General features: G+C 42.6%; 3 protein-coding genes across 4 annotated transcripts in view; 2 read left to right on the top strand and 1 right to left on the bottom strand.

Moving 5' to 3' along the window:
• Positions 1-2,547, bottom strand: part of LOC129919959 (uncharacterized) — a 34,670-nt gene extending 32,123 nt beyond the window's left edge. For both annotated transcript variants that reach the window (XM_056001091.1, XM_056001092.1), the window contains exon 1: positions 1,870-2,547. In XM_056001091.1, the coding sequence (XP_055857066.1) occupies positions 1,870-2,259 (390 nt within the window). In that variant the 5' untranslated portion in view covers positions 2,260-2,547. The remainder of the gene's footprint in view (positions 1-1,869) is intronic.
• Positions 2,548-6,315: 3,768 nt separating this feature from the next.
• On the top strand, positions 6,316-7,644 carry LOC129919966 (probable chitinase 10). The gene is made up of 4 exons (XM_056001106.1): positions 6,316-6,610; positions 6,702-7,164; positions 7,233-7,341; positions 7,409-7,644. The coding sequence occupies exons 1-4, from the start codon at positions 6,604-6,606 to the stop codon at positions 7,628-7,630; spliced, it is 801 nt and encodes a 266-aa protein (XP_055857081.1). The 5' UTR covers positions 6,316-6,603; the 3' UTR covers positions 7,631-7,644.
• A 12,260-nt stretch (positions 7,645-19,904) lies between these two features.
• On the top strand, positions 19,905-24,347 carry LOC129918354 (uncharacterized). The gene is made up of 4 exons (XM_055998830.1): positions 19,905-20,115; positions 20,225-20,433; positions 20,498-20,693; positions 23,752-24,347. Exons 1-4 carry the CDS (start codon positions 20,058-20,060, stop codon positions 24,036-24,038), a joined length of 750 nt encoding a protein of 249 aa, XP_055854805.1. The 5' UTR covers positions 19,905-20,057; the 3' UTR covers positions 24,039-24,347.
• The last annotated feature ends 194 nt before the right edge of the window (positions 24,348-24,541 follow it).

The raw sequence follows: 24,541 nt of genomic DNA, 5'->3' as shown, positions 1-24,541 counted from the left end.
GCGACTTTAAATTTAATGGAGTGTGAATAAATTGGACCTAAGTAATAAGTTTGAATTTAAAAAAGAAGTAATTAGTTTTGTTAAACAAAATATTTAATTAATTAATAATTAATTAATAATATAATTAATTAATTTTGTGGAACGAGTGGAACTACATAGTTCCGAGTGAGGAACTAGTTCCAGGAACTATTTGGCTCCGGAACTACCCATCTCTACACAGCAGGGGTGATAGTAACCCTTCCTAAGAACAGCTTCATAAAAAGCATCAAAATGCTGTTCAACTTCGTAGTTGCACTTAGTGTGATTTTGTTCACTAGAAGTTGAGCATAACTTGAGGATTTTTATCTTCAACTTCTGGATTTTGTTTTGTTCACGCAAAGTTGACGTTTTTAACTTTCGATTCTCAACTCGAGAGTTTATAAACTTCCGGTTTTCTCAACTTCCGGAAAAAGTAGAAGTTTGCCGACCAAACTTGAGAGTTTGCTTTAAAATTATTATTTTTTTATTTTTCTGTCAAAATTTTGTTGGCAGTTATTGTGATAAAAATTAATGTTCCGAAGGAAAAAATCGAAAAATAACATTTTCTTTTTAGTGGTATCGATATAAAATCTTGCTCATGGAAAAGAACAAATTCATAGAAAAAAATATGATGCAAAAACAAAACGAAAACAAAGACAAATTTAAAGAGAAAGAATTGCATTATTTATTTTCTTATGTACATATTATTAAAATGTACATTTATTAAAACCTTCAAATTTAGACATTTCTTTGTGAAAAAACCATTTTTTTCTGGTGGTATGAGGTGTAAATTTTTTCTGTTTTTTTCTTTTTTTTTAATTCTGCTAAAGACCATTTCCGACGCTATTCACATCTATCCAGTTACATTTATTTCAATTACTCCGCATTTTATATTACTGACAGCCATACAAATAATATAATTTTATCAAATCAATCAAATGATTTGAATTTGAAATTCTTGAAAAACGGCGCGCACGTACAAGCGGACTAATAAAAAATCTTCGACATTTTGAACACCAAAAATAAAACACAAACTTAATTAAAATTCTAACTGATGACAAAAACATAAAAAGATGATTATAAACTGACATTATTTGTCTTTGCTGTCACAAATATCCCAGGGATATTTTCAAAACTGAAAGTTGGCCAACTTTTGTTTTTTAAACTCGAGAGTTAAGAAAAAAATAGTGAACAAAATAGATTCTCAACTTTTGTTTTAACTCTCGAGTTAAAGTCAACTCTCAAGTTTGTCAACTTGAGAGTTTGCTCCAAGTTGAGCAATAGTGAACAAAATCGCCCTTAGAATTTTCAGTCTCCATTTGCGAATGGGACACATTGTGAAACACAATATTGTAGTAGGTAGCACTTTTGTAAAGGCTCGCTCTTCCTTTGCTACACAATCTTCAACTTTCCTTTGGTTACAACTATTTTATCTTCTTTTTTTCCTGTTTCACAAAAACAACACATATCTTTTTTTTTAACCCAGACCAGTAAGAATCAAGCTTTTTGGTTTAAGATGAATTACCTAATGTAACAACCTACATTCTGGAAGCCAGTTTAACAAAAAAAAAAAAATACAAGATTGGTTGTAAGGAATCTTCTATGAAGAACACAAAAAAAAAATAATTTCCAAGTGAAAATCACAGGAAGGACTTATCTTCAATTACTGCTTCTTTTTCTGCCTAAAGAACTGACAACGCCTTTGGAAGAAAAAAAAAAAAAAAAGTCCACCCACTCTTTTACCATTTTACCATCGACCTCAAGAGGATACAAAAAAGCAGAGAAAAACCATCTTCCCGTTGCAAAGAAAAAAAAAATATAAAACCATAGAAAAAAAAAAAGAAAACTTACATTCAAATCCTTAAGCTCCCTACGAATGGGTGCAACAATTTCTGTATTCTTCCGCAATGCATATGCATTCGACGACATTGCTCCTCCTACTGCCCCAATTCCCCCAGATTGTGGAACTGTTGTTGTTGTTGCAGTGGCAGTGGCAGGTGGTGTATTATTTGTTAGACTCTGCACTGAATTACCTCCGCCACCACCGCCACCGCCTCCTCCATGACCCATAACAATTCCATTTGATCTTTGCAAATTTGGATTTTTCCCAGATGATGATGATGATTTGGTTGTTCTTGATGGCGATGTTTCGATCATTGAAGATGACGAAGAAGATCCGGATTGTGTTAATTTTGGAACTGTTCCCGTATTATTATTATTTGGATTCTTTACTGGTGCCATTTTTTATTAAATTTTCACATAGACAAAAAATATTGGCAAAATACAAAAAAAAATATGTCAGCCAAATGGAAAGTTTCTTTCTTAGAAGTGTTTTTTTTTTCGCTCTTCTTTTGGGAAATTTTACATTTTTTTTCTTCAAATTTGTGTATGTTTTATGAAGAAATTATATCAATTGATTCAATTTCAATAAAGATAACAATTAATTAACAACAAATAGGTTTTTTCTTTATCTTTTAATTTTTTTTTTCTTTTCTTTTGTGGACGAGATGAATGTGGTGAAAAAACTCCGGCAACAAACTGGATGAAAAATGGCAAACACAAATTTTGACAGAAGCGAAAATGTTTGAGCGAGTTGTATTCGTTGAAAAAAAAAAAACAAAAATGAAAACAACGAGTAACGAATTAATGAATGAGTTCAGAGAATTTTATTTCTTTGTCTGCTCTACACGAAGACGCAAGGTGAAGAAATTATCTTCGAATTTCCTTTTGATTTTCTCTTCGGTGCATCGCGCGCTTCTACACGTAGTATTTTTTTTAAAGACGCAAATTTGACAGCTATTTTTTTTTTGTTTTATTTTGTTTTCGTGTGTATTTTCATTCCAAAAAAAGCATCAAAATATACAAAAAAAAAACTCCAAAAACTTCCAAAACGAAAACATTAAAATTAATTTAAAAAAAAAGTTACCATATACATCCAAATAATATACATCGAATGAAGCGAACTATGCGACCGACGGAATCAAATAAAGCAAAACAGTTAAAAAAAAGAACAAGATCAAAGAGAAACGTGAAAATGAGTCTCAAAATTTTTGGCCGGAGACTCACAGGTACCCCGTTTGTCAGCTATTACATGAAGCCTCAAGAGGCGCGACACTTTTTAAACATAATGAGTGCAAAAGAGAAAAAAGACGAAAGAAAAAATTATATGACCGGAGAGTTGTGGGTAGTGAGTCCGAGACTCTTTTTTGACGTTTCTTTTTCCACTTTTTCTTTTTTCAACATTCCCTCTCGTTTCTTTTTGCTTCTTGGTGCAATACAACAACAACAAAATTTTAAATCAAAAGAGAAATGTCAAATTTGAGTCCTTGACTCAAGAGGCATCGTGTAATAGTAAGCGCCTCACAAAATGATTATCAAAAGAAAATTCGAAAAAAGAGTCAAGCCTCTTGAGGCTTCGTGTAATAGCTGACTTTGTATGGCGATTTGAATCCGAATTGAATCAGTATTTAGGTCTATATATATATATATATATATATATATATATATATATATATATATATATATATATATATATATATTTATATCAAATTGAATCCGGATTTGTCGATCCGATCCGACTCGGGGAGCTGAATCGAATAGAAAATATGCATAATACCTAACGAATTGAATACTCGAGATATAATTTATGGTGGAAATTGTGTGTGATTGTCTTCTTACTTGCAAATTCACCTTATGTATGTCTAAATGATATCTAGTTTTACTTGCACTTTGTTTTTGGTTAGATTTTTCTATTTTAATGCAAATATATTTAAAAGAAAAATTGTGTTTTCGATTCTATTTTAATTCGATTCCTCGATCTGGTATAGTCATATACCTGGATCGAAATTTCAATTCAGATTCAATTCGATCCTTAAGGCCGTGTGTGAATTGCGTTAAATAGTTAAATCGGTGTTAAATTTTGACACTATGTCTCATGAAATGTGCCATGGGACATGTCTCATGGGACATGTCTCATGGGACATGTGTCATGGGACATGTGTCATGGGACATGTCTCATGGAACCTGTCTCGTGGGACATGTTTCATCGGACATGTCTCATTGGACATGTCTCACGGGCTTCTACAGTAGATAACCCTTAACTTCTCTAAGGCCAACATATAGAACAAAAAGCTTTTTGCGCATGCGCCTGAAATTGATCTTCTTTTTTTCTCTTACAGAGATACAAAATATAAGTTGTTATATTTGAATATGATATAAATCATATTTTGTATTATTTTCAATCAAAAACAACAATTCAACAATTTCTTCTACCAAACTCAAATACCTACCTAAATAATTTTGAATCTGATAATTTTTGGACTGGATTAAAAAAAAATACATAGCATTCATAAGGATATTGTAAGCAGTTTCAATACAATTTCATTTGCAAAGCCATTGCAAAGCTTCTACAATGGAATTTCATGTAGCCTTAATGAAATTGAAACGAAATGTTAACATTAATGTTTGTACAAATTTTTAAATTCCACTTGGACTACGTTTTTAGGAAGCGGTTAACGAAAGTTTAGCTTCGAAAGTTTGAATCTTCGTTTCACAAACTTAATGCAAGCCCTTTAGAGAAATTAAAGATTTTAACCTTATGGAAGATAAATTGTTACTTGCGGGATATTGCTTTGTAAGTTATTGCACTCCGCCATTATAACGAACTTAAAGAATCAATTCTGAGTTCTTGCTGCTTGTATGATTTTTGAAGCAATAAAGCCTAGCACTAATAACAATAACAAATTAAACCAAAAATTTATCTATCGTGTACTCTGCAGTTCGAAAATAATTTCTGCAAAGAAATGTGATTGTTATCTGTTGCTTATCGGCCAAATATAAAATGCTACCTATGTAGCGGAAATATGATAAGATCCTATTTTTTCAACACGTGAGATATGTTTTCGGAGATGTTATAAACAAAGGGGATCCACTTAAAATGTTTGCTGGCTGATGTTCATATACTCGAAACTTGTTTGATAAGATTAAATATGCTTTCACAATTACAATACAAGTAAACTTATGCGATAAATGATCTTATATCAAGGTTAGAAACTCAAGATATATTTATCTTCATATGCATTTTGAAACTGAAATCAAGATTCATCATTGCCATTGGTTATAATAATAATAGTAGATATTGATAAAAAAATAATTTTAAGGAACAGGAATGAATGAATGAATTAAAATAAAAATAGTAATAAAATAGTCCTTTTTATCAACAAAAAAAACGACTTCTATGGATTTAACTTTGGCTTTTGCATGGAAATGAGATAATACTACCATTAATAGCTTTCAAATACAAAAAGAACCATCAAAATCGGTTCATGCAGTCGAAAGTTCTAAGGTAACAAACATAAAAAAAATCTGACGAAATGAGAACCTCCTTTTTGAAATTCTTCCTATTTTTCAATTTTCTTAAAACTAGAAGGCATGGGAACATTTGTTTTAAGTGTTTGATAATGCCGACTTTTCACGAGTCGATTTTAGCCGCACGATATGTCGGTCGACTAGGATTTTTCTATGGGGATTGTCACTTTAGTCGCCTGCAACTTATGTTCACACGGGTCGAAAAGCTTCGCCGCACGGGAAAAATCGACTCGTGAAAAGTCCCCATAAGGAATCAATTGAGGCAATTTACTTTATCCATCGATTTCGTATTTAAATCCATAGTCTTCACAAAAATAGTATTCAATACTTTTTTTTTAACTTTTTTTTTCGCAAATTTTGACTTTGAAATCGATTGTTTCGAAAACCATTGATTGATATAAATTATTAGATATAAAAAATTAGAATTAATCATTAACAACATGGGCTCAAAGTGTGCGAAAGTACAAAAGTGAAATATTTTAAACCTGTTTTTGGTAGTATTTCAGTTTGCAAAACTTAAAATAATGATGTAGAAAGCTTATTTCTGGTTTAAATAACTATATACTTTCGCGCTTGTAAGAAAAAAATTTAATTTTGTACATTTTCAAAAAGTGGTCAATGTAGTTATGGCTTTAAGTGTACAATTCTGACTTTTGAAAAGGTATCATTCATAACTGTTAGTGTTGCCGTTGTTCTTTAAATATTTTTTAAAATTTTAAGTCCTTTTTTAGAAAATTGCCCCTCCTGTCTAAACGGGGGAGATAGATAGATAGACAGAAACTAGAATTGAGAATAATTGTTATCTAATAAATTTTTATCAAACTTAAACATTGATCATGAATTTGTCAAGTTCATCATCAATATATTTTTTCTTAAAAGCTTCAGATGAATTGATAACAATTAGTAAGATAAAACACTGGTACCAGCAATTATATCAATATGAAACATTAATTGTTGTTAGATTGTTAGCTACCGATAAGGATCTGAACGAACACGAGAAACATCAAATTCCTCACACATTTCAACGCACTCACGATAACCAACTACAATATCAATTTTTTAAGTTGATTTTGATTCGAATAAAAGAACACAATTTTGTTATTTTGTTTCATATAAAAGAATCATCTTCTTTGAGTTTGAATTCAGAGCAAGTCATACCAGGTTCATTGTGTCATTATAGCTGCGAAGAAGACCAATAAGGATCCTCCTATCGATATCATGAAAAGTAATTTTTTAACCCAATTTAAAATTTGTTTAAAAAATTATTATAAAACTTTTAAGGCTTTACTGAAATTTTAAATAAATTTTCTTTTAAGATTTTATTTGGACCGTTTTGGCTGTGGTCGTTATAACCACAAGCTCCACTTTTGCTGAAATTAATGTTTGCGAAGGAGTCAAGGATGGGATATTCTTAGCGGACATGGAAGATTGTGGTAAGTATATAACTTGTATGGGAGGAAAGGCCTACCCCGGAAGCTGCTCAGATGGTTTTCAATTCAGCGCAAGGACACAGCGTTGTGATGAGCCCGAAAAAACTGAATGCCTTCCCAAGTGTAACAACACCCTACAGTTCATGCCCTACCCAAAAACTTGCAATAAATATATTTTATGTTTTGCTGGAGCGTCTGTATTGCAACAGTGTAGCAGAAATTTACAATACAATCCAGAAACCAACCGTTGCGATTTTCCCAAATATGTAGATTGTGTTGAAAACATGTGCAATAATAATAATGATCCTTACAATATAGACTTTGTTGAAAGTAAGGCTGATTGCGGAAGGTAAGTCTATTTTATAATGAGTATATTAATGAAGACAATAATTATTTTATTTTTTGTATCTTGTTTAGGTTTTATATTTGCTACAATAGTGTTCCTATGCTTGAAACATGTGCTTCTGGATTATACTTCAATCCTAAGTTGAACAGTTGTGATTATAAGGAAAATGTAAACTGCACAGTAAGTATTAATATTTTTGATCAATTAAGAATCATTGAATCATTAAAAAAATTCATTTTTTTAATAGATCTCAGCAAAATCTCGTAATGTATTGCCATATGCTAAGATGCCACCAACTAAGGCCAATATTCCATGCCCAAAGCAAGGTGTTCATTTCTATCCAAATCCAAGTGATCCAGCAGCATATTTCTTCTGTTCAAACGGCAAAGGTCTAGTATTGACTTGTTCACCTGGTTTGGTATACAATAAGAAATTGCAAACATGCACTGAATCAAAAAATGTCAAATAATATATGTTCCTTTGAAAAATAAAAAGATACAAATTTATAGACATTGAATCATAGATTCTTAATAAACAATTTTAAAAATAAAATTAATATTGCATTTATTTCTCATGAAATTCTCATATCCCGACAATGTCCGGAGCATGTCCCGAGCATGTCATCAGCATGTCTCAAGCATTTCCCGAGCATGCCCGAAATGTCCCGAGCATATCCCGATCATGTCCTGAAGATTTCACGAAGATGTCCCGAAGATGTCACGAAGATGTCCCGAGCATGTCCCGAGCATGTCCCGAGCTTGTCCCGAGCATGTCCCGAAGATGTCCCGAGCATGTCCCGAGCATGTCCCGAGGTTGTCCCGAGCATGTCCCGAGCATGTCATCAGCATGTCTCAAGCATTTCCCGAGCATGTCCCGAAGATGTCCCGAGCATATCCCGAGCATGTCCCGAAGATGTCCCGAAGATGTCCCGAAGATGTCACGAAGATGTCCTGAAGATGTCCCGAGCATGTCCCAAAGATGTCCCATGCATGTCCCTAGCTTTTTCCGAGCTTGTCCCGAGCTAGTCCCGAGCTTGTCCCGAGCAAGTCCCGAGCATGTCCCGAACATAACCCGAGCATGTCCCGAGCATGTCCCGAGCTTGTCCCGAGCATGTCCCGAGCATGTCCAGAGCATGTCCCGAAGATGTCCCGAAGATGTCCCGAGCATGTCCCGAAGATGTCCCGAGAATGTCCCGAAGATGTCCCGAAGATGTCCCGAGCATGTCCCGAAGATGTCCCGAAGATGTCCCGAGCATGTCCCGAAGATGTCCCGAGAATGTCCCGAAGATGTCCCGAAGATGTCCCGAGCATGTCCCGAAGATGTCCCGAGAATGTCACGAAGATGTCCCGACGATGTCCCGAAGATGTCCCGAAGATGTCCCGAAGATGTCCCGAGCATGTCCCGAAGATGTCCCAAAGATGTCCCGAAGATGTCCCGAAGATGTCCCGAAGATGTCCCGAAGATGTCCCGAAGATGTCCCGAAGATGTCCCGAAGATGTCCAGAGCATGTACCGGAGATGTACCGGAGATGTCCCGAGAATGCCCCGAAGATGTCCCGAAGATGTCCCGACGATGTCCCGAAGATGTCCCGAGCATGTCCCGAACATGTCCCGAAGATGTCCCGAGCATGTCCCGAAGATGTCCCGAAGATGTCCCGAGCATGTCCCGAAGATGTCCCGAGAATGTCCCGAAGATGTCCCGAAGATGTCCCGAAGATGTCTCGAAGATGTCCCGAGCATGTCCCGAAGATGTCCCGAGCATGTCCCGAAGATGTCCCGAAGATGTCCCGAGCATGTCCCGAAGATGTCCCGAGAATGTCCCGAAGATGTCCCGAAGATGTCCCGAAGATGTCCCGAAGATGTCCCGAAGATGACCCGAAGATGTCCCGAGCATGTACCGGAGATGTACCTGAGATGTCCCGAGAATGCCCCGAAGATGTCCCGAAGATGTCCCGAAGATGTCCCGAAGATGTCCCGAGAATGTCCCGAAGATGTCCCGAAGATGTCCCGAAGATGTCCCGAAGATGTCCCGAAGATGTCCCGAGCATGTCCCGAAGATGTCCCAAAGATGTCCCGAGATGTCCCGAAGATGTCCCGAAGATGTCCCGAAGATGTCCCGAAGATGTCCCGAAGATGTCCCGAAGATGTCCCGAAGATGTCCCGAGCATGTCCCGAAGATGTCCCAAAGATGTCCCGAAGATGTCCCGAGCATGTCCCGAGTATGTCCCGAAGATGTCCCGAAGATGTCCCGAGCATGTCCCGAAGATGTCCCGAGCATGTCCCGAGCATGTCCCGAGCATGTCCCGAGCATGTCCCGAGCATGTCCCGAAGATGTCCCGAGAATGTCCCGAGCATGTCCCGAAGATGTCCCGAAGATGTCCCGAGCACGTCCCGAGTATGTCCCGAGCATGTCCCGAGCATGTCCAGAAGATGTCCCGAAGATGTCCCGAGCATGTCCCGAGCATGTCCCGAAGATGTCCCGAAGATGTCCCGAAGATGTCCCGAGCATGTCCCGAAGATGTCCCGAGCATGTCCCGAAGATGTCCCGAGCATGTCCCGACGATGTCCAGAAGATGTCCCGAGCATGTCCCGAGCATGTCCCGAAATGTCCCGAGCATATCCCGATCATGTCCTGAAGATTTCACGAAGATGTCCCGAAGATGTCACGAAGATGTCCCGAGCATGTCCCGAGCATGTCCCGAGCATGTCCCGAGCATGTCCCGAGCTTGTCCCGAGCATGTCCCGAAGATGTCCCGAGCATGTCCCGAGCATGTCCCGAGGTTGTCCCGAGCATGTCCCGAGCATGTCATCAGAATGTCTCAAGCATTTCCCGAGCATGTCCCGAAGATGTCCCGAGCATATCCCGAGCATGTCCCGAAGATGTCCCGAAGATGTCCCGAAGATGTCCCGAAGATGTCACGAAGATGTCCTGAAGATGTCCCGAGCATGTCCCGAGCATGTCCCAAAGATGTCCCATGCATGTCAATAGCTTTTTCCGAGCTTGTCCCGAGCTAGTCCCGAGCTTGTCCCGAGCAAGTCCCGAGCATGTCCCGAAGATGTCCCGAGCATGTCCCGAGCATGTCCCGAGGTTGTCCCGAGCTTGTCCCGAGCATGTCCCGAGCATGTAACGAAGATGTCCCGAAGATGTCCCGAGCATGTCCCGAAGATGTCCCGAAGATGTCCCGAAGATGTCCCGAAGATGTCCAGAGCATGTACCGGAGATGTACCGGAGATGTCCCAAAAATGTCCCGAAGATGTCCCGAAGATGTCCCGAGCATGTCCCGAACATGTCCCGAAGATGTCCCGAGCATGTCCCGAAGATGTCCCAAAGATGTCCCGAAGATGTCCCGAGCATGTCCCGAGTATGTCCCGAAGATGTCCCGAGCATGTCCCGAAGATGTCCCGAGCATGTCCCGAGCATGTCCCGAGCATGTCCCGAGCATGTCCGAGCATGTCCCGAGCATGTCCCGAGCATGTCCCGAAGATGTCCCGAGCATGTCCCGAGCATGTCCCTAGCATGTCCCGAAGATGTCCCGAGAATGTCCCGAGCATGTCCCGAAGATGTCCCGAAGATGTCCCGAGCATGTCCCGAGTATGTCCCGAGCATGTCCAGAAGATGTCCCGAAGATGTCCCGAGCATGTCCCGAGCATGTCCCGAAGATGTCCCGAGCATGTCCCGAAGATGTCCCGAGCATGTCCCGAAGATGTCCCGAGCATGTCCCGAAGATGTCCCGAGCATGTCCCGAAGATGTCCCGAAGATGTCCCGAGCATGTCCCGAAGATGTCCCGAGCATGTCCCGAAGATGTCCCGAGCATATCCCGAGCATATCTCGAAGATGTCCCGAAGATGTCCCAAGCATGTCCCGAGCATGTCCCGAAGGTGTCCCGAAGATGTCCTGAGCATGTCCTGAAGATGTCCCGAGTATGTCCCGAGCATGTCCCGAGCATGTCAAGAAGATGTCCCGAATATGTCCCGAAGATGTCCCGAGCATGTCCCGAGCATGTCCCGAGCATGTCCCGAAGATGTCCCGAGCATGTCCCGAAGATGTCCCGAGCATGTCCCGAGCTTGTCCCGAGCATGTCCCGAGCATGTCCCGAGCATGTCCCGAAGATGTCCCGAGCATGTCCCGAAGATGTCCCGAGCATGTCCCGAGCATGTCCCGAAGATGTCCCGAAGATGTCCCGAGCATGTCCCGAAGATGTCCCGAAGATGTCCCGAGCATGTCCCGAGCATGTCCCGAGCATGTCCCGAGCATGTCCCGAGCATGTCCCGAAGATGTCCCAAGAATGTTCCGAGCATGTCCCAAAGATGTCCCGAAGATGTCCCGAGCATGTCCCGAGTATGTCCCGAGAATGTCCTGAACATGTCCCGAAAATGTCCCGAAGATGTCCCGAGCATGTCCCGAAGATGTCCCGAGCATGTCCCGAAGATGTCCCGAGCATGTCCCGAAGATGTCCCGAGCATGTCCCGAGCATGTCCCGAAGATGTCCCGAAGATGTCCCAAAGATGTCCCGAAGATGTCCCGAGCATGTCCCGAAGATGTCCCGAGAATGTCCCGAAGATGTCCCGAAGATGTCCCGAAGATGTCCCGAAGATGTCCCGAAGATGTCCCGAGCATGTCCCGAGAATGCCCCGAAGATGTCCCGAAGATGTCCCGAAGATGTCCCGAAGATGTCCCGAAGATGTCCCGAGCATGTCCCGAAGATGTCCCGAGCATGTCCCGAGCATGTCCCGAAGATGTCCCGAAGATGTCCCGAAGATGTCCCGAGCATGTCCCGTGATGTCCCGAGCATGTCCCGTGCATGTCCCGAAGATGTCCCGAGCATGTCCCGAAGATGTCCCGAGCATGTCCCGAAGATGTTCCGAGCATGTCCCGAAGATGTCCCGAAGATGTCCCGAGCATGTCCCGAAGATGTCCCAAAGATGTCCCGAAGATGTCCCGAGCATGTCCCGAAGATGTCCCGAAGATGTCCCGAAGATGTCCCGAGCATGTCCCGAAGATGTCCCGAAGATGTCCCGAAGATGTCCCGAAGATGTCCCGAGCTTGTCCCGAGCATGTCCCGAAGATGTCCCGAAGATGTCCCGAGCATGTCCCGAAGATGTCCCGAGCATGTCCCGAAGATGTTTCAAGCATGTCCCGAGCATGTCTCGAGCATGTCCCGAGCATGTCCCGAGCATGTCCCGAAGATGTCCCGAAGATGTCCCGAAGATGTCCCGAGCATGTCCCGAAGATGTCCCGAAGATGTCCCGAAGATGTCCCGAGCTTGTCCCGAGCATGTCCCGAAGATGTCCCGAAGATGTCCCGAAGATGTCCCGAGCATGTCTCGAGCATGTCCCGAGCATGTCCCGAGCATGTCCCGAAGATGTCCCGAGCATGTCCCGAAGATGTCCCGAGCATGTCCCGAAGATGTTTCAAGCATGTCCCGAGCATGTCTCGAGCATGTCCCGAGCATGTCCCGAGCATGTCCCGAAGATGTCCCGAAGATGTCCCGAAGATGTCCCGAGCATGTCCCGAAGATGTCCCGAAGATGTCCCGAAGATGTCCCGAGCTTGTCCCGAGCATGTCCCGAAGATGTCCCGAAGATGTCCCGAGCATGTCCCGAAGATGTCCCGAGCATGTCCCGAAGATGTTTCAAGCATGTCCCGAGCATGTCTCGAGCATGTCCCGAGCATGTCCCGAGCATGTCCCGAAGATGTCCCGAAGATGTCCCGAAGATGTCCCGAGCATGTCCCGAAGATGTCCCGAAGATGTCCCGAAGATGTCCCGAGCTTGTCCCGAGCATGTCCCGAAGATGTCCCGAAGATGTCCCGAAGATGTCCCGAGCATGTCTCGAGCATGTCCCGAGCATGTCCCGAGCATGTCCCGAAGATGTCCCGAGCATGTCCCGAAGATGTCCCGAGCATGTCCCGAAGATGTTTCAAGCATGTCCCGAGCATGTCTCGAGCATGTCCCGAGCATGTCCCGAGCATGTCCCGAAGATGTCCCGAAGATGTCCCGAAGATGTCCCGAGCATGTCCCGAAGATGTCCCGAAGATGTCCCGAAGATGTCCCGAGCTTGTCCCGAGCATGTCCCGAAGATGTCCCGAAGATGTCCCGAAGATGTCCCGAGCATGTCTCGAGCATGTCCCGAGCATGTCCCGAGCATGTCCCGAAGATGTCCCGAAGATGTCCCGAGCATGTCCCGAAGATGTCCCGAAGATGTCCCGAAGATGTCCCGAAGATGTCCCGAAGATGTCCCGAGCTTGTCCCGAGCATGTCCCGAAGATGTCCCGAAGATGTCCCGAGCATGTCCCGAGAATGCCCCGAAGATGTCCCGAAGATGTCCCGAAGATGTCCCGAAGATGTCCCGAAGATGTCCCGAGCATGTCCCGAAGATGTCCCGAGCATGTCCCGAGCATGTCCCGAAGATGTTCCGAAGATGTCCCGAAGATGTCCCGAGCATGTCCCGTGATGTCCCGAGCATGTCCCGTGCATGTCCCGAAGATGTCCCGAGCATGTCCCGAAGATGTCCCGAGCATGTCCCGAAGATGTTCCGAGCATGTCCCGAAGATGTCCCGAAGATGTCCCGAGCATGTCCCGAAGATGTCCCAAAGATGTCCCGAAGATGTCCCGAGCATGTCCCGAAGATGTCCCGAAGATGTCCCGAAGATGTCCCGAAGATGTCCCGAGCATGTCCCGAAGATGTCCCGAAGATGTCCCGAAGATGTCCCGAGCTTGTCCCGAGCATGTCCCGAAGATGTCCCGAAGATGTCCCGAGCATGTCCCGAAGATGTCCCGAGCATGTCCCGAAGATGTTTCAAGCATGTCCCGAGCATGTCTCGAGCATGTCCCGAGCATGTCCCGAGCATGTCCCGAAGATGTCCCGAAGATGTCCCGAAGATGTCCCGAGCATGTCCCGAAGATGTCCCGAAGATGTCCCGAAGATGTCCCGAGCTTGTCCCGAGCATGTCCCGAAGATGTCCCGAAGATGTCCCGAAGATGTCCCGAGCATGTCTCGAGCATGTCCCGAGCATGTCCCGAGCATGTCCCGAAGATGTCCCGAAGATGTCCCGAGCATGTCCCGAAGATGTCCCGAAGATGTCCCGAAGATGTCCCGAGCATGTCTCGAGCATGTCCCGAGCATGTCCCGAGCATGTCCCGAAGATGTCCCGAAGATGTCCCGAGCATGTCCCGAGCATGTCCCGAAGATGTCCCGAGCATGTCCCGAAGATGTCCCGAGCATGTCCCGAAGATGTCCCGAGCATGTCCCGAAGATGTCCCGAGCATGTCCCGAAGATGTCCCGAAGATGTCCCGAGCATGTCCCGAAGATGTCCCGAGCATGTCCCGAAGATGTCCCGAGCATATCCCGAGCATATCTCGAAGATGTCCCGAAGATGTCCCAAGCATGTCCCGAGCATGTCCCGAAGGTGTCCCGAAGATGTCCTGAGCATGTCCTGAAGATGTCCCGAGTATGTCCCGAGCATGTCCCGAGCATGTCAAGAAGATGTCCCGAATATGTCCCGAAGATGTCCCGAGCATGTCCCGAGCATGTCCCGAGCATGTCCCGAAGATGTCCCGAGCATGTCCCGAAGATGTCCCGAGCATGTCCCGAGCTTGTCCCGAGCATGTCCCGAGCATGTCCCGAAGATGTCCCGAGCATGTCCCGAGCTTGTCCCGAGCATGTCCCGAGCATGTCCCGAGCATGTCCCGAAGATGTCCCGAGCATGTCCCGAAGATGTCCCGAGCATGTCCCGAGCATGTCCCGAAGATGTCCCGAAGATGTCCCGAGCATGTCCCGAAGATGTCCCGAAGATGTCCCGAGCATGTCCCGAGCATGTCCCGAGCATGTCCCGAGCATGTCCCGAGCATGTCCCGAAGATGTCCCAAGAATGTTCCGAGCATGTCCCAAAGATGTCCCGAAGATGTCCCGAGCATGTCCCGAGTATGTCCCGAGAATGTCCTGAACATGTCCCGAAAATGTCCCGAAGATGTCCCGAGCATGTCCCGAAGATGTCCCGAGCATGTCCCGAAGATGTCCCGAGCATGTCCCGAAGATGTCCCGAGCATGTCCCGAGCATGTCCCGAAGATGTCCCGAAGATGTCCCAAAGATGTCCCGAAGATGTCCCGAGCATGTCCCGAAGATGTCCCGAGAATGTCCCGAAGATGTCCCGAAGATGTCCCGAAGATGTCCCGAAGATGTCCCGAAGATGTCCCGAGCATGTCCCGAGAATGCCCCGAAGATGTCCCGAAGATGTCCCGAAGATGTCCCGAAGATGTCCCGAAGATGTCCCGAGCATGTCCCGAAGATGTCCCGAGCATGTCCCGAGCATGTCCCGAAGATGTCCCGAAGATGTCCCGAAGATGTCCCGAGCATGTCCCGTGATGTCCCGAGCATGTCCCGTGCATGTCCCGAAGATGTCCCGAGCATGTCCCGAAGATGTCCCGAGCATGTCCCGAAGATGTTCCGAGCATGTCCCGAAGATGTCCCGAAGATGTCCCGAGCATGTCCCGAAGATGTCCCAAAGATGTCCCGAAGATGTCCCGAGCATGTCCCGAAGATGTCCCGAAGATGTCCCGAAGATGTCCCGAAGATGTCCCGAGCATGTCCCGAAGATGTCCCGAAGATGTCCCGAAGATGTCCCGAAGATGTCCCGAGCTTGTCCCGAGCATGTCCCGAAGATGTCCCGAAGATGTCCCGAGCATGTCCCGAAGATGTCCCGAGCATGTCCCGAAGATGTCCCGAAGATGTCCCGAGCATGTCCCGAAGATGTCCCAAAGATGTCCCGAAGATGTCCCGAGCATGTCCCGAAGATGTCCCGAAGATGTCCCGAAGATGTCCCGAAGATGTCCCGAGCATGTCCCGAAGATGTCCCGAAGATGTCCCGAAGATGTCCCGAAGATGTCCCGAGCATGTCCCGAAGATGTCCCAAAGATGTCCCGAGCATGTCCCGAGCATGTCCCGAGCATGTCCCGAAGATGTCCCGAAGATGTCCCGAAGATGTCCCGAGCATGTCCCGAAGATGTCCCGAAGATGTCCCGAAGATGTCCCGAGCTTGTCCCGAGCATGTCCCGAAGATGTCCCGAAGATGTCCCGAAGATGTCCCGAGCATGTCTCGAGCATGTCCCGAGCATGTCCCGAGCATGTCCCGAAGATGTCCCGAAGATGTCCCGAGCATGTCCCGAAGATGTCCCGAAGATGTCCCGAAGATGTCCCGAAGATGTCCCGAAGATGTCCCGAGCTTGTCCCGAGCATGTCCCGAAGATGTCCCGAAGATGTCCCGAGCATGTCCCGAGAATGCCCCGAAGATGTCCCGAAGATGTCCCGAAGATGTCCCGAAGATGTCCCGAAGATGTCCCGAGCATGTCCCGAAGATGTCCCGAGCATGTCCCGAGCATGTCCCGAAGATGTTCCGAAGATGTCCCGAAGATGTCCCGAGCATGTCCCGTGATGTCCCGAGCATGTCCCGTGCATGTCCCGAAGATGTCCCGAGCATGTCCCGAAGATGTCCCGAGCATGTCCCGAAGATGTTCCGAGCATGTCCCGAAGATGTCCCGAAGATGTCCCGAGCATGTCCCGAAGATGTCCCAAAGATGTCCCGAAGATGTCCCGAGCATGTCCCGAAGATGTCCCGAAGATGTCCCGAAGATGTCCCGAAGATGTCCCGAGCATGTCCCGAAGATGTCCCGAAGATGTCCCGAAGATGTCCCGAAGATGTCCCGAGCTTGTCCCGAGCATGTCCCGAAGATGTCCCGAAGATGTCCCGAGCATGTCCCGAAGATGTCCCGAGCATGTCCCGAAGATGTTTCAAGCATGTCCCGAGCATGTCTCGAGCATGTCCCGAGCATGTCCCGAGCATGTCCCGAAGATGTCCCGAAGATGTCCCGAAGATGTCCCGAGCATGTCCCGAAGATGTCCCGAAGATGTCCCGAAGATGTCCCGAGCTTGTCCCGAGCATGTCCCGAAGATGTCCCGAAGATGTCCCGAAGATGTCCCGAGCATGTCTCGAGCATGTCCCGAGCATGTCCCGAGCATGTCCCGAAGATGTCCCGAAGATGTCCCGAGCATGTCCCGAAGATGTCCCGAAGATGTCCCGAAGATGTCCCGAAGATGTCCCGAAGATGTCCCGAGCTTGTCCCGAGCATGTCCCGAAGATGTCCCGAAGATGTCCCGAAGATGTCCCGAAGATGTCCCGAGCATGTCCCGAAGATGTCCCGAGCATGTCCCGAAGATGTCCCGAGCATGTCCCGAGCATGTCCCGAGCATGTCCCGAAGATGTCCCGAAGATGTCCCGAAGATGTCCCGAAGATGTCTCGAGCATGTCCCGAGCATGTCCCGAGCATGTCCCGAAGATGTCCCGAAGATGTCCCGAGCATGTCCCGAAGATGTCCCGAAGATGTCCCGAAGATGTCCCGAAGATGTCCCGAAGATGTCCCGAAGATGTCCCGAGCTTGTCCCGAGCATGTCCCGAAGATGTCCCGAAGATGTCCCGAAGATGTCCCGAGCATGTCTCGAGCATGTCCCGAGCATGTCCCGAGCATGTCCCGAAGATGTCCCGAAGATGTCCCGAGCATGTCCCGAAGATGTCCCGAAGATGTCCCGAAGATGTCCCGAGCATGTCCCGAAGATGTCCCGAGCATGTCCCGAAGATGTTTCAAGCATGTCCCGAGCATGTCTCGAGCATGTCCCGAGCATGTCCCGAGCATGTCCCGAAGATGTCCCGAAGATGTCCCGAAGATGTCCCGAGCATGTCCCGAAGATGTCCCGAAGATGTCCCGAAGATGTCCCGAGCTTGTCCCGAGCATGTCCCGAAGATGTCCCGAAGATGTCCCGAAGATGTCCCGAGCATGTCTCGAGCATGTCCCGAGCATGTCCCGAGCATGTCCCGAAGATGTCCCGAAGATGTCCCGAGCATGTCCCGAAGATGTCCCGAAGATGTCCCGAAGATGTCCCGAAGATGTCCCGAAGATGTCCCGAGCTTGTCCCGAGCATGTCCCGAAGATGTCCCGAAGATGTCCCGAGCATGTCCCGAGCTTGTAACGAGCATGTCCCGAGCATGTCCCGAGCATGTCCCGAGCATGTCTCGAAGATGTCCCGAGCATGTCCCGAGCATGTCCCGAGCATGTCCCGAAGATGTCCAGAGCATGTCCCGAAGATGTCCCGAAGATGTCCCGAAGATGTCCCGAGCATGTCCCGAAGATGTCCCGAGCATGTCCCGAAGATGTCCCGACCATGTCCCGAGCATGTCCCGAGCATGTCCCGAGCATGTCCCGTAGATGTCCCGAAGATGTTCCAAGCATGTCCCGAGCATGTCCCGAGTTTGTCCCGAGCATGTCCCGAGCATGTCCCGAAGATGTTCCGAGCATGTCCCGATCATGTCCCGAAGATGTCCCGGGCATGTCCCGAGCATGTGGCGAGCATGTCCTGAGCATGTCCGTAGCTTGCCCGAGATTTTCCCGAGCTTGTCCCGAGCCTGTCCCGAAGATGTCCTGAGCATGTCCCGAAGATGTCCCGAGCTTGTCCCGAGCTTTTCCCGAGGATGTCGCGAGAATGTCCCGAGCATGTCCCGAGTGTATGCCTAGCTTGTGTACAAAATGTCCGATGAGACATGATATATCACTCACCCATTCCAGGAGCTCTTTGCCGATGTGTACTTGTCGACGACCACAGATGAACTGAATAATTTGGCTGTGGTGTTGCCTTTTTATAGCAAAATCCACTCAAAAAAATATTTATATTATAAAATTTTATTTTATTTGTGTTGTTTTTTTGTAGTACTCCTCACTCGGATGTCGTGTTTGAAATTTTTTCCCGTCGTTCCTTGATGTATTGCTTTGTGTCGCTTCGTGTCTCAACCGTGTGTTATTGAAACTCAAGTCAAGGGTGTTTTTTTGTTGTTGTTGTAGCCTGCGTCACTCATTGAAGAGAAAATTGGAAAGTACATTCAAAATTAATTAAAAGTGGCCATACAAGTGGTCCGCCTCACTCATTGAAAATCGATAAGCTCCCGAGTGTTCCTTATAAATGCTTATATGGCGTTACAATAGGGGTATTTACGATCTTGTGGTCATAAACAAAAAATACCAAGACTGGAAACTCGACGGTCAACTGACGTTTGCCTACAAGCTGCGAGGTGTGGTGAATGTCGTGAACTTATCGTTTTTTCTTGTCCGATGTGTGGTGAATGTCGTGAATCTATAAATGTGTGCGTGTTAACGTCATTTACCAACGCGGTGGCTTTCACATATATTTACAGACAACACTGTACACAACATGGTTTTGGGGGGGAAAGACGTACGAAAGTTTCCAGTATTGGTATTTTTTGTTTATTCTTGTGGTGCAACAGATACATTAGCCCTGTTCCTTTTTGGGATGTTGCAAAGTCCTACTTGTAGTTTACTAGCGATTTTCAATGGAACGCACTTTCATCGAATCAATGCAATTCCCATTTACTCGGCAAAAAAGCATGAGTAGTTCTAGTAGTAAATGCACTAGATTATCTAAGTAAACTACCACCTCCAAATGAACGGGACTATTGAAACAAATGTCAAAATGATGTTTCTGGTCAAGACATATTTCCGATAGTAAATTTGTATTAGAGATAGGAACAAACATTCCATAACATGGAATGGAACACACTTCATAAAAACACCAGTCCTCATCACTCATTTTACAACACTGAACGCACTCATTTCACAAACAAGAAAAATTCCCCCACTATCATTTTGTTTCCACCATAACTATTTTTGGGTTGGGTGTCTTTTTCAACAACTTGTCACTTTTCTTCCACAAAAAAATTGATAATTTGTTGATTTCCGATAAAAGAAATACTTTTTGTTTATTTTTTAACAAATAAATAATTATAAATTATTAAAATTTCTATTTATTAAAATATTATTTGGAAAATACTAACAAAATGCACAAAGAACAATCTGTTGAAGGTTCAGAAAAGAATGATTATCCCAAAGCTTCCAGTGAGTAATCAATCAAAAATCTATTTCTTCTCTAATTGACCTGATTTTTGAGGCGTCGCCAAGTGTTTTGTAATTTTTGTAATAAAAATAAATTCTTTTAACTTCCTAGATGGCCTAGTTTTTGGAGCAATTGTTACATTTATTGGTTCCATTGCTCTTTTAATGGCTTTTTGTTCGCCTTATTGGATTGAGTCATACGAGGAATCACGTAGTGCCTTCTTGAATATGGGAATCTGGCAATATTGTTTTAAGAACTTTGTCTATCCGAATTATCAATTCCCTAAAAAGTTTACTGGCTGCTATGGAGCTTATAGTCATGTGAGTTTAATTCATTTTAAATTGGATTCGGTTGGTTTTGAATGAAATTGAGTTATTTCTTTAGGAATATCACGAAATTAGGGAGTACTTACTTCCTGGATGGTTAATCTCTGTTCAAGTTCTTGTGACAATTGGTTTTTTACTTGCCTACGCTTGTTTGGGAGTTCTCTCGATGATTATTACTCGTTTGCCACTCAAAGGAGTCTTACAATACGAATGGATTCTAACTAGAATCTCTTTTATTTTGTGCGCTGTCTCAAGTAAGTTTTTCTATAAATTTATTATACGTTCTGGAACTGTATAAGTTTCAATAAAATAGATAACAAAGACCAACTTCTTATATACTGATACAAATTATTTATTTTTTAACAATAAACGTTTACGGGAATTAGTACAGGAGGGTCTTTCCGTAATTTTGAAAATGATAATCGAAAAGACGATAATCGTCTCACAGTTTAAGAATCTTTAAAGCTATTTTAAATTATACCTGATTCAGTATTTTCTAAACAGTTTATATACAGCTATGGACAAAGAAATAGCACGCTTTTGATTTTTCTTACAAAAATTGGATTTATTTGGGACCTTTTAACTTATACAGGGTGTCCGGTAGAAAATGGATAAGCCTGAAATGGCTGATAGGTGCACTTTTGACTGTTCTGAAACCGAATAGAAAAAATTTCTATCGCAACCAGTTTAGAAAATATTAGCTTTTTTTCGTTCAGTGTACTTTAAATTTCATCATCTTACGTTTTCTTTAACCACAACCACGAATGAATGAATTTTATAAATTTCTTATTTTTATAATTTTCTACAATAATTGGCTCAATACATAAGAAGTTAAAAGTTTTTAAAACTGTTGCATCTTTTCTTTAAAAAAAATTTTGAAATTTGTTTTTTTATGCAAAATGTGAAAACAATTTTTTTATGAAAATTTTCAAACACCTGTGGTATAAAAAAAATCCATAGGAACGTAGGTAGCCAACTTTTTTAAAAATATGCGCGTCCAAAGGGGATTGCAGAAAGGTAAAAGTTTTTATCAAATCTAGAGTTACAAGGAAGTTATTGGTACCAAAGTGTAAAAAAAGGCTATTAATTTAATAAATTATTTTAACTGAAAAATCTTAAGTTTTTCAAATTTCTGCCACAAATGCATGGATTCCATTAGTTTATTTAATCAGTCATAATTTACAATAATTCTTCTTACACATAACTATTAAAAAAGTGTTATAACCGTTGAACAATGGCTATAAAAAATTAATTTAACTTTTTTTTAATGCAAAGTAGAAAAAACAAATATTTTTTTTTTTTCTACTTTGCATTAAAAAAAGTTAAATTATTTTTTTATAGCCATTGTTCAACGGTTATAATACTTTTTTAATAGTTATGTGTAAGAAGAATTATTGTAAAATATGACTGATTAAAAAAAACTGATGGAATCCATCCATTTGTGGCAGCAATGTGAAAAACTTAAGATTTTACAGTTAAAATAATTTATTAAATTAATAGGCTTTTTTGCACTTTGGTACCAATAACTTCCTAGTAACTCTAGATTTGATAAAAACTTTTACCATTCTGCAATCGCCTTTGGACGCGCATTATTTTAAAAAAGTTGGTTACCTACGTTCCTATGGATTTTTTTTATACCACAGGTGTTTGAAAATTTTCATAAAAAAATTTTTTTCACATTTTGCATAATAAAACAAATTTAAAAATTTTTTTAAAGAAAAGATGCAACAGTTTTAAAAACTTTTAACTTCTTATGTATTGAGCCAATTATTGTAGAAAATTATAAAAATAAGAAATTTATAAAATTCATTCATTCGTGGTTGTGGTTAAAGAAAACGTTAGATGATGAAATTTAAAGTAAACTGAACGAAAAAAAGGTAATATTTTCTAAACTGGTTGCGATAGAAACTTTTTCTATTCGGTTTCAGAACAGTCAAAAGTGCACCTATCAGCCATTTCCGGCTTATCCATTTCCACTAATATTACTTACTTTTTAAAATATACCCACATTTTCTCTACACCTAAAATAAAATCTCTTTTACATGAAAAAATGTATAGACTTATTAAATTCGTATAGTTCCCATGGGAATGAAAACATTTTTAATAAATTTCGTAAGCACACCTTTTTTACTATTTATTTTATCGGACTTATTGCAGATTTTCCTTATTTTCCAAAACAAAAACACCCATCACCTAAACTTGTTTTATAGACTAATTAGATTCTTGGTTTCTGTTATAAATGAAACATTTATACCAATTTTCATTTTTAAACATTTTTGTCCCAGATTTTGTGGTACAAATTCCTAATTTCATGATTTCTTAAAAAAAAACATCCTTTCACTCAAGATAATTTTGTAGACTCTATGTGCTTTATATAAAACCTTCATCCCGAATTTCATCAGTGTAGCATATTTTTCACATGGCATCAAAAACATTTGTGTCATACACATTGATCCTGAAAAAGTTTAAGGTTGACCTAAAATGAAAAACTAAAAATAAGGCCTCAGCAATAATAATCCCTTTTTACTAAAATCGGATTAGCTTTTTTTCGAGATATCCCCCGTAAAAAATTCTTTTTTTCGTGAAAAAGTCATATCAACACAAGGCTCGAGTACGATAACTTAGGCGCCGACAATTTAAAACCGTTTTTTGTAGAGGTATGCAATACAATAATTTTTTTGTTATGGGAGGAAGAGTCTATGTCCTCCCCCTTTAAGCGGGAGGGTCAATTTTCTAAAAAACTAAAAAAAATATTAAAAAACAACAGCAACAGTTACAGTTTTCAATGATACCTTTTTCAAAAGCTAGAATTGTACACTTAGGTCCAATTTATTCACACTCCATTAAATTTAAAGTCGCCATTAAAAAAGGGAAATTTTAAAATTTGTATGCGATTTGACAGTTTTATAATTTTTAATGGAGCCTTTAAAAATAATGGAGAGTGAATAAATTGGGCCTTAATTTGCGTTTTTAAATCAAGCTATTTTATATGGATTTCCATTTGAAACAGAGATTTTTGTGACAAATCCAATGATCTCTTGTGGCAAAAAGATATTGCCAAATGATATATTTGTATTCGTAATTGTGTGCGAGTAATTTTTTTTATATAAAAAAAGCCTAGTCAAAAATTTAATATAATTCCCGGCATTACGTTATTTAAAAATATTTGTATTTTGTTTTTATTGTTAAAAAATATTGTAAGAAATATTTGTAGTTTGTCTTTATTGTTTGTCTTTTTATCTATTTTAAGTTTTTCATGTTCATTTTTGTATTATTACTTGACAATTTTTCCTTAATTTAACTTTTGAAAAGGCCTCTGTATGTTTGTGGCTGTGGTCATCTTTGGTTGCTGCGCTTATCGTCGCGACTGGCTAATGTATCCAAAGTTTAACGTCCTCTCCTGGTCTTACTCGTTGGCTGTTGTTGCATTTATGATTTTAGGACTTGCTGCAATGATTCTTTATCGTGAGGCAAAGGATGCTTATGAATTGCGTGGCGATAGTAAGAATCTGGTCATGCAAATGGAAATGCAGGAGCCTGGCTATCAACCACCTCGCCATCATCAGAGTCAATCTCGTAGTCTACATGGTTACATATAGAGAGATGTAAAAAACATGCTTTTTTTTCATAAAACTATAGAATTAAGATTTTTTGTATTTTTGTTACACATTTTATAATCCGTCCAACAATCACACATTTATGTACACACAAAGTGCCTTTATATTTTACAAATTTTTTGTGTCTAGAATTAGAAATTTACTTAAAATTAATCTGCGTATCCGTCCACACATAATTATTTAATGTGACTTGACGAAGAGATGAATCTCTGTGTCTTCGAATATTTTGAATGTTTATTGTATTTTACGAAATAAAGAAATTAGAATAAAGTAGCGAACATAAAAAACAAACGAAAAATAAAATTTAACAAAAGTTTAAAACTTTTTAAACAAAAACAAAAATATATTATTTCAATCTAGTCGCATTATCGACATTAAACAAAAATACTGAATTATGAGGACGTTATAGAAAATTTTTAGGAATTATATAATTAAATCATGGTGTCCGCTAAACTGGAAAGTCAGGTAACACAATTTTGGTCAGG

Source organism: Episyrphus balteatus, chromosome 4, assembly GCF_945859705.1.
Source record: "Episyrphus balteatus chromosome 4, idEpiBalt1.1, whole genome shotgun sequence".
Taxonomy (NCBI): domain Eukaryota; kingdom Metazoa; phylum Arthropoda; class Insecta; order Diptera; family Syrphidae; genus Episyrphus; species Episyrphus balteatus.
Note: the sequence above shows the minus strand (reverse complement) of the source record. Positions and strands in the feature narration are given on the sequence as shown.

What these genes read in the sequence shown, in the direction of transcription:
- LOC129919966 (XM_056001106.1), top strand. An exon ending in AGTAAGGCTGATTGCGGAAG is followed by an intron (nt 7,165 to 7,232) that starts GTAAGTCTATTT and finishes TATCTTGTTTAG; the next exon opens with GTTTTATATTTGCTACAATA. An exon ending in AGGAAAATGTAAACTGCACA is followed by an intron (nt 7,342 to 7,408) that starts GTAAGTATTAAT and finishes TTTTTTTAATAG; the next exon opens with ATCTCAGCAAAATCTCGTAA.
- LOC129918354 (XM_055998830.1), top strand. Translation starts at nt 20,058, where the DNA reads ATGCACAAAGAACAATCTGTTGAAGGTTCAGAAAAGAATGATTATCCC. An exon ending in TGATTATCCCAAAGCTTCCA is followed by an intron (nt 20,116 to 20,224) that starts GTGAGTAATCAA and finishes TTAACTTCCTAG; the next exon opens with ATGGCCTAGTTTTTGGAGCA. An exon ending in GCTATGGAGCTTATAGTCAT is followed by an intron (nt 20,434 to 20,497) that starts GTGAGTTTAATT and finishes TTATTTCTTTAG; the next exon opens with GAATATCACGAAATTAGGGA.